The sequence below is a fragment of the Elephantulus edwardii genome, unplaced genomic scaffold (genome assembly GCF_000299155.1).
Source record: "Elephantulus edwardii isolate Elephantulus edwardi_28Jun2011 unplaced genomic scaffold, EleEdw1.0 scaffold00236, whole genome shotgun sequence".
NCBI classification, from domain to species: Eukaryota; Metazoa; Chordata; class Mammalia; order Macroscelidea; family Macroscelididae; genus Elephantulus; species Elephantulus edwardii.
Genome location: NW_006399986.1, coordinates 3,694,692 through 3,704,234, shown reverse-complemented (window position 1 = coordinate 3,704,234; position 9,543 = coordinate 3,694,692). Strand labels below are relative to the sequence as shown.

The 9,543-nt window shown below is 46.7% G+C and overlaps 1 protein-coding gene and 2 pseudogenes across 1 annotated transcript in view; 1 reads left to right on the top strand and 2 right to left on the bottom strand.

Annotated features, from left to right (window-relative positions):
* Nucleotides 1-2,722, bottom strand: part of SLC6A16 (solute carrier family 6, member 16) — a 20,072-nt gene extending 17,350 nt beyond the window's left edge. The window contains exon 1 of the mRNA XM_006898733.1: nucleotides 2,700-2,722. Within this exon, the coding sequence (XP_006898795.1) occupies nucleotides 2,700-2,722 (23 nt within the window). The remainder of the gene's footprint in view (nucleotides 1-2,699) is intronic.
* Nucleotides 2,723-5,230: 2,508 nt separating this feature from the next.
* On the bottom strand, nucleotides 5,231-6,265 carry LOC102872920 (annotated as a pseudogene).
* Nucleotides 6,266-6,441: 176 nt separating this feature from the next.
* LOC102872514 overlaps nucleotides 6,442-9,543 on the top strand; it is a 10,178-nt pseudogene continuing 7,076 nt past the window's right edge.

The window sequence follows — 9,543 nt, the reverse complement described above, 5'->3', positions numbered from 1 at the left end:
ATTGTGAAGACCATGGCCTGTATCAAACGCACCTTAGTCTCCAGAGAGACACCATTGCTCTTCAGTACTTTGGAGAGGTCCCCAACAGCAGACTTTCCCACGGCAATGCGCCTTTTAATTTTCTGGCTACTGGTGCCAAGAGTGTTGACTGTGGAGCCAAGCAGACTAAAGCTGTGTACAATCTCAATTTCCATATTTTAATGCAAACAAAGCACTGATTTATGGTCTTTGCAAACTGAGCAACCCTCACGTGTAATTAATTTCCTAGTGGGCATTGTGTACTTGTGTGTTATTAAGTTGAGGCCATTATATGTGGAAACATTCCTTTGTTATCTACCGGTACTTTGAGAAAGACACCAGAGTGGATGGTGCTAAAAGAAATTTATTTTATCCTAGTTTGTTGTTGTTATGTGCCGTCGAGTTGCTTGCGACTCATAATTACCCTATGTAGAACAGCCCTAAACCCTGCTCTATCCCTTGCCAATCTCACTGTCTCCGGCACATCAACCCCCATTACCTCAATGACGGAATCAATCCATCTCATCGAGGGTCTTCCTCTCCTGTGCCATCCCTCCACCCTCCCAAGTATGACGTTCCTCTCCAAGGACTGATCCCTCCTTGCAACATGTCCAAAGTATGTTAGACGGAGCTTCAGAATTCTTGACTCCAAGGAGCAGCCTGGCTTCACCCTTTCCAGGACGAATCTGTTTGTTTTCCTAGCAGTCCATGGTACCCTCAATACTCTTCTCCAGCACCACAGCTCAAAGGTATCAATTCTCTTTCTATCATCCTAAGTCACTGTCCAGCTCTCTGAAGCATAGCAAGTAATGGCAAAGACCATGGCCTGGATCAGGCGCACCTTAGTCTCCAGACTGACAACATTGCTCCTCAGTACCTTGGAGAGGTCTCTGACAGCAGACTTTCCCAGTGCAATTTGTCTTTTAATTTCCTAACTGCTGGTGCCAAGAGTGTTGATGGATCAAAGTTTAGGAGTCCGCAATAAAGTTTCTGGCTATATTTGTTGTTGTTGTTGTTGCTGTTATATGCCTTCGAGTCGTTTGTGACTCATAGTGACCCTATGTACAACAGCCCTAAACCCTGCTCTATCCTGTGCCAGTCTCACTGTCTCCAACACATCCACCTCCATTGCCCCAGTCACTGAATCAGTCCATCTCATCAAGGGTCTTCCTCTCCTGTGCTGTCCCCCAACCCTTCCAAGCATGATGTCCATCTCCAAGGACTGGTCCCTCCTTATAACATGTCCAAAGTATGTCAGATGAAGCCCCAGAATCCTTGCCTCCAAGGAGCAGCCCAGTTTAACCCTCTCCATGATGAATCTGTTTGTTTTCCTAGCAGTCCATGGTACCCTCAATACTCTTCTCCAGCACCACAGCTCAAAGGCATCAATTCTCCTTCTGTCCTTCCCTAGTCACTGTCCAACTCTGATGCATAACAAGCGATTGCACAGACAGTGGCCTGTATCAGACGCACCTTAGTCTCCAGAGAGACACCACTGCTCTTCAGTACTTCAGAGAGGTCCCTAACAGCAGACTTTCCCATCGCAGTATGTCTTTTAATTTCCTGGCTGCTGGTGCCAAGAGTGTTGACTGTGGAGCCAAGCAAACTACAGCTGTGAACAATCTCAATGTCTTCACCATCCATCCCGATGCTGCCAATCGGTCCAGTGGTGAGACTCTTTGTCTTACAAGTCAATGTTGTCACTATTTTTGGTTTTATTACGTGGCCAAGTGTTTAAAGACCCTTTGCTTTGCCAGTAACAGCTCTGGCAGTTCTGTTAACTCCAGAAGAATGTTACAGTCATGGATTTGGCAAACGCTTCCCGTGCTGAATTCCTTCCAGCAATGTTCACAGCGAATCAGTCCACAGTTAGAAATCACAGATCATCTTCTGACAGATTGTCACTGCCATGTCCACCTCTATCATGTCTCAGCATTCCTCATGCTTGTCACATCCAAGCCTCTCCTCCCTCCCTCCCTCCCTCCCTCCCTCCCTTCCTTCCTTCCTAGTGGGGAAAACTTTAATACATTTCTATTACAATCAAGACCACCACAAGGATGCCCATTATAGATGATACTATATAAAACTGTAATAGCAACACGAGACAGAGCCATTAGGCAAGAGAAATTCCTTACTCTGGGAAAGAACCCTAAAACGGTTTCATTTATAGATGAAATTCTACAGAATCAAAATTAACGAAAATATTAAGAAAATTCAAAACCAAATTATAAAATTAATACATAGAAATCAATTGCCTTCATGTTCACAACGATTATTTAAAAGGTTTAACAGAGGGGATGGTGCGGCCCCAGGCCCGGGAGAGAGGACGCACCATGGCCCCGGCAGCGCCAGGCGAGCTGGCGGCCGGACACAGACACTGCCACCTGCCCGGGCTCGCGCCTGCCTTCCTCGGGCCTCGGAAATCGCAGTCAAGGACCCTGCGGGAGGGAGTGGCCCATCCCCACTGCCAGCGAGGGCGCTTTTTTGTGTGTCTTGGTTTTGTCCTTTTTTTTTTAAAAAGAATAATGCTTTGTAGGTTTGGTTGGCCAATCCAAGGGGATTGTGAACGATTTGCAGAGAGAATGTTTCAGGACACATTTGATATGTTCTAAAAAAGCTGAGAAAACCCCTCCAAACAATTAATACAATATCAATAGAAAGCGAGTTTCTTCAAGAGTCACCTGCTAAACTCCACTAGCGTCATCTCGACAATCTGAAGTTCGTCTTGGTTTGAATCTAGTCGCTCCCTCCATCAGCTTTCCTGGTGCCCAGGTGACAGTTCATTGACAGAAGATGAAAGGCCTCACTAACCACACAGGTACAATTAAACTCCACCCACCCATCCTAGAGAGAAAGATGGATTATCTCAGAAAATCCACTGAAGGGTCAGCTATGAGTCAATTCTAACACAATGAGCTGTTCATCCACACATTTACGAGCTCTGTTATTCCTGTTCCTGTCCTTCAAAGCTGCCACTTCCAGTGAGTTCCTGAAGCGAAAACCCTCATCCTAACATCTTTATCTACAACAAAATGTTCCCCTTTTCATCTCTGAATTTATTCTGTGTTTGAGCCACCAAAATTAGCAAATAAAATACCTGTTTTCTCCTCAAGGAAAAAAAAAAGGTTTAACAGAGAAAACACTCCTTCATAATAATGAAAAAGATAAAATAATTGGAGAAGGACATTATACACCCAAGGGTAGAGGGACAGTGCAAGAGAGGAAGATCCTGGGTGAGATGGATTGAATCAGTGACTGGGGTAATGGGGGGGGGGTAGGTGTGCAGTCCTTTTGCTTTTCTAATCTGCTCATTTCTTCCTTCTATGTTTCTCCAGAGCAGCCTTTCTTATTTCTTCTGTAGATGATGAGAGTCAAGCATTGCACTATAAACTTGCCACTTGATCACAAAGTTTCCCCACTTCTACCATTTTAACCTGTTTGGCCTCACTGTCAGAGGAAAAAAAAGAGAGATTCTAGGCTGTAAGTAGCACAGAAGATTGTCTATCTTTCTCCTGGGAACCTGCGGGTGGATTTGAACCACCAGAGAGGCATGGCCTTTTTTGGCTAGCAGCACAGCTCTCTATGGACAACACTACTGTAACTCAGACAACAGGGGCAGGGTTGTAAAGGAGAACCACAGGGGGATAGTGGAAAGAGTGCTGATACAATGTAGGAACTGTAACCAGGAATGGCTAAATGGGCTACCAATCTGCTTTGTACACTTTCACCCAAACCACAATAAAATACGGTTAAGAACAACAGAATCAAGGCAACAATCTTGCACATCGCATGTTGTTGTTGTTGTTGGGTGCTGTCGAGTCGAGCACTACTCATAGCAACCTGATGAATAAAAGATCTGAATCCCGTCCTGTCCTGCGCCATCCTCACACTTCCTGACACACAAGAGCCCACTGCAGCAGTCACCGTGTCAATCCACCTGGTTGAGGGTCTTCCTCTCCTTCGCAGACCCTCCACCCTGCCCAGCATCGTGTCCCCCTCCAAGGACTAGCCCCTCCCAGCAACAAGCCCAAGTATGTGAGGTGAAGTCTCATCATTCTTGCCTCCAAAGAGCACTCCCTCTGCACCCTCTCCAGGACATAGCTAGCTGTTCGTTCTCTTCGCCGTCCATGGGATGTTCAGTGCTCTTCTCCAACACCACGGCTCAAAGGTGCCAATTCTTTTTTCTGTCATCCTTATTCACTCCCCAGGTCTCGGATGCGTATCTAGTAATCGGCAAGACTATGGCCTGAATCAGATGCCACCTTAGTCCTCAAACTGACACCACCCCTCTCCAATAATTTAGAAAGGTTCCTAACAGCAGATTTTCCCAGGGCCAAGTGTCTCCTTGTTTCCTGACTGCTGGTACCAAGAATGTTAATTGTGGATCCAAGTAAGAGGAAGCATAAGCCTATATATTTACGTTCAGATCGAAACAAAAATAAATTACGTGCCTTCTTCTTGTTGTTACGTACCGCCAAGTCAACTATGACTTGCAGGTGGCCCAATGCACAGCGGAGCTGAACCCGGCCCTACACTGCCCCAGCCTCAGGCTTGGATAAGGTCCAGTGCACTGTTGCAGTAACCATCCTCCAACCCATCTTGTCTTTCTCTCTTTCTCGAACTGTCCAGCTTACTCAACATTGTATCTTATTCCAAGGACTGCCCTCTTTTTTTCCCACATTTAATTTTTATTATTTTTTTTAATGCTGCACACAACAACATTTATTTCATTTATTTGTTTGCTGCTTGTATTTATTTTTTTTTTTACTTAAAGTGAGAGGGAACTTTTGTGGCCTTTTTTAATTTTTATTTTTTATTTATTTTTTTTATTATTATTTTGTGTGCGTGTATCCATCAAATCGGATCTGACTGGTACAGGAGGAGATTGTCCCTCCTTCTCCAGCAGCACATCTGGTGGATTTGAACCATGCACCTCTGGGATTGCAGTGCAGCTTCTTGCCCCTAGGCCACCAGACCTCCCCGGCCTTTTTTTTTTTTAATTCTTTAACTATAGGCGGCCTTAAGCTTTCTAAATTGTATAATATTTAAGCAAGCTGAAAGGGAAAAAGGGTTTTTGCAAAAAATCTCTCGAGGGAAAGGAAAGGTTGCTTGGTTTAATCATGCGCTACAGTGGGTGATTAACTGCTTGCAGAATTAAGTTTCATTTTTAATTAACCGTGCTTAAGGTTTTAATTATATCAGTGTCCCCTCTTTACAGCAGCTCATGCTGACGAAGGTGCATGCGCTGAAGGATGTCAGGGCAGTCGTCGAATACGCGGCGAATGTTCTCGGGGTCCACAGCGCAGGTGAAGCGGGGGTACCAGCAGTGGTGCCCGTCTCCACAGGCGGTGCTGATTCTCAGAAATTCGTCGCGGATCAAGTACTGGGCTCGGGTCACGCGGGGATCCTCGCCAGGGCTCAGGAGTAAGTGTAGTCCTCGATCTTGGACTTGCCAGGAAGGATCTTCTTGGCCAGCAGATCTTGCTTGTTGGGGAACAGAATCACAGCGATGGTGCGTCTGTTGTTGCAGATGCTCTTGAAGAGGTCCAGAGCCTCCCGCAGGCGGCTGGCTGGTCTGGTTGTCCTCGCGAATCACCATGCCGTAGCTGCTGCTGGCCACCACGTAGATGATGGCAGTCACATCATTAAAACACTGGGTCCACTTGCGGGGCTCATCGCGCTGGCCGCCCACGTCGAACATGTGGAAGTGGACCTCGTCCACCTGGAACGTGGTCTCGAAGATTCCAGAAGTCAGGACACAGCAACGCAGCAGGTCCTGGCCGCTGGGCACATAGTCGGCCTGCTTGATGACATCGATTTTGTCCAGGAAGTACTGGGCACAGTCGATGAGCTGGGACGGCCCTCTTTTAACAACTATTTGTGGCTTAGAGATGGATACACACACACACACACACACACACACACACACACACACACACACCCCATACATACACAGGACAAAACCATAAAAGAGAAGTAAGGAAATGATTACAAAAGTCGAAGGAAGGAACACTCCCTGACCACTCCTCATGGCAGCAGAAGCTAGGGCACAATACGGGGGTGATTGAGCGAGCCTGGTGGGTGGGCACCGAGCTCTGGCCTGACCTCCACGTGCCCCCCGGGCTCCCCACTCCTGATGCTTCACGGGTGTTTGAACCCTTCCTGGCCAGAACAATGGTGAAATATTTCCTGGGACCAAGCGTTCGCCGCCTTCTGGTAGTGGTACCCGAATCCCTCCGGCAAACATGTCTTGACGAAAGACATAGTACACTGGGTGGTCACTCCTGACCAGAAACTCATGTCCTGGAGACTCCTGGCCAAGACCAACAGGATGCCCCACTAGGCAGAGCGACTGTTTCCTGCCAATGTGACATACTCGGTGACATCCTGGAGGACTCTACTCTGGACCCACAGAATCACACCATGACCACCTTCGCCTGGGACATCAACCATGCCCGGCTGATGGTGGTGGAGGAACGCTGGGTTTACTGTGTGAACAGTGGTTGGGCTGAAATCTGCCGAGAAGCTTGGGGTTTTCCTCTAGACTGTTTGGTGTCTCCAGGACTGTCCAGGAATTGGGTCTGGCTCGATTTAAAAGCAATGTGACCAAGACTAAGAAGGGTTTTGAATACATCTTGGCCAAGCTACAAGGTGAAGCCCCTTCTATGACACTTGTAACTGCCCAGGAAGCCACGGAAAAGGCAAAAGAGACAGCACTGGCAGCTACAGAGAAGGCCGAGGACCTAGCCAGCAAGGCGGCTGCGAAGAAACAGCAGCAGCAGAAGCAGCATCAATAATTTGTGTAGCCACATCATCGGCCCTGCACAGCCCTTCTACCACCAACATCGCACAGCAGCCAATCCAGCTCCGAGCCTGTATCCCCAGTGTGTATTCTTTTAGAAATCAACATCCAGCCCTCTCTCTTGCCTAAGAGACAAGCTAGGACAGGGGGAAAGGGTCGTGTTTGGCATCAAAAGAACAGCAAGCATGCCATCCATCCACAGTCTGTGCTGATTCTGCATATTCCTCCCGCTTGGCCGTTGAGGCACAGAGAGGTACAGACTTGCCCGGGTCAGTGTGCAGGCGAAGAAATGCTAGACTGTAAGCTCCGTGCGGGGAGGGATCTGTCTGCTCTCTGATGTATCCCAAATATCTGGAATAATATCTAGTATGTAATTGGCGCTCAAGAAAGAACTGTTGACTTAAACAAACAAAAAACCAGAAAACAAAAGTCCAGGGAAGAGGAGAGCTCTGGTGGTAGGGTCTGTAGCATCTCTCATTGCTGGCCAAAAGTCCGACCAGAAGTTACTTCAGGAAGAAGGAAGGCAGAGCTACAGGTTATGAAGTGACGAGACAAGTTCTAGTGACGACAGTGTTTGATTTCATCAGGGTGCAGCTACACAGATAGAGGTCTTTTCATGATTCCTTGAATCGCTATCCTCTCTATTTCTAGCTGTGTTTTACATTTTATCGAACAGAGCAGGGAGACACAGGATGGTTCAAAATCAAGAAATGGGTCCGTCAGGGATGTATTTTGTCTCCATACCTTTTCAGTCTGTATGCAGAACAGATCATCTGAGACAATGGGCTGTACAAGGAGGAATGTGGCCATCAGGATTGGTGGAAGAATCATCAACAACCTGTTTTATGCGGATGACACAACCCTGCTTGCTGAAACTGAAGAGGACCTGAAGCGCTTGCTGCGGAAGGTCAAGGACTGCAGTCTTCAATATGGATTGAAGCTCAACATCAGGAAAACAAAGATTCTCACCACTGGGCCAACTGGCAGCATCAGTATGGATGAAGAGATTGAGATAGTTAACAGTGTTAGGCTACTTGGTTCCACAGTCAACACTCTTGGTAACAGCAGCCAGGAAATCAGGAGGCGAATTGCACTGGGAAAGTTAGCTGTGAGGGACCTCTCCAGAGTACTGAAGAACAATGTCAGGCTGGAGACTAAGGTGCCCCTGATCCAGGCTATAGTCTTCACAATTGCGTGCTATGTGTCAAGAGAGTTGGACAATGACTAGGGATGATATAAAGAGAGTTGATGCCTTTGAGCTGTGGTGCTGGAGAAGAGTACTGAATATACCCTGGACTGCTAGGAGAACCAACCAGTTTGTCCTGGAGAGGGTGAAATCAGGCTGCTCCTTGGAGGCAAGGATTCTGAAGCTTCATCTGACGTACTCTGGGCATGTTGCAAGGAGGGACCAGTCCTTGGAGAGGAACATTATGTTTGGGTGGGTGGAGGTACAGCGCAGGAGAGGAAGACCCTCTAAAAGATGGATCAATTCAGTGATTAGGGTAATGGGAGTAGGTGTGTCAGAGAGAGTAAGGTTGGCACAGGATAGAGTACGGTTTAGGGCTCTTGTACAAAGGGTTGCTATGAGTCACAGGTGACTCAATGACACGTAACAACAACATTATATACAGGAGCTCTGGTGGCCTAGAAGTAAGGAGCCGTGCTGCAATCCCAAAGGCATGTGGTTCAAATCCACCAGATGCTCCACTGAAGAATGATGGCCAGTCTCTTCCCCTGTGATTTACTGCTTCTGAAAACCCCCTGGAGGGTCAGCTACGGGTCAGTTCTGCCTCGATGGTACACAACAACATACTGTACATGAATTTATAAACTTGGAGATAAACTAGAGAAAAAAAAATGTCACAAAGGCCAAAGGTAAAAAAAGAAATGCCATCAAGAGCCTCAGTTTATCTACAAAAATTAATTAAGCAGGCTATCAAAGGTCTCTACGATGACTTTAAGTTTTGATAATTTTCCCCCCCAAAGAGTGGAAAAGCACCATAAGTAAAAATTTTAATTCAATTCATTCAAGAGTTAATCACAAAAGGGGTGGAAGCTCAAAAGGATACTATTTGCTTAGGGGTAAAGCTCAGAAGGGAAAAGGATTGGGAAAAACAGAGCAACAGAAAACAAATCCTATCAAGGAAGAGCTACTACAATGTGGAGCTTAGAACAAACGTCATGAGACCACACGTTTGGGAACTGTCCACTGGAAAACCAATTGTCTCTGCTTATTTGCATTCGTATCACAGAGAAAAGGTGATGGAAATTTAAAAAAGTTTCCTCACTGAAGAAACTGGAGAGAAGTACCAAATAGCTGTCAGCTCAGGTCATAAGCACAAAGAAATAGTCCCTACGAGCCAGAGCACTGGTGGCCAAGCGGTAAGAAGCTGCACTGCAATCCCGAAGGCACAGGGTTCGAATCCACCAGCTGCTCGGCAATCTCTTCGCGTGCGATTAACTAAATGCCTCTGAAAACCTGCCAGAGGTCCTAGCTATGGGTCTGTTGTGACTTAAGAGTAAACAACAAGGGGAAGAGAGAACAGGCATCCAAAGAAAAAGCTTATGTGTTTGATTCTCATTCTTCAGGTGACCACAACGCCGTGAGATTAAAAAAAAAAAGGCGGGGAGGGGAAATTGTATTAATGCGACATGCTGCCACCTTTTGAGGGCACATTCGGGTGTTTTAACATTCCTCAAAACAACTTTTCTTAAACAACTAT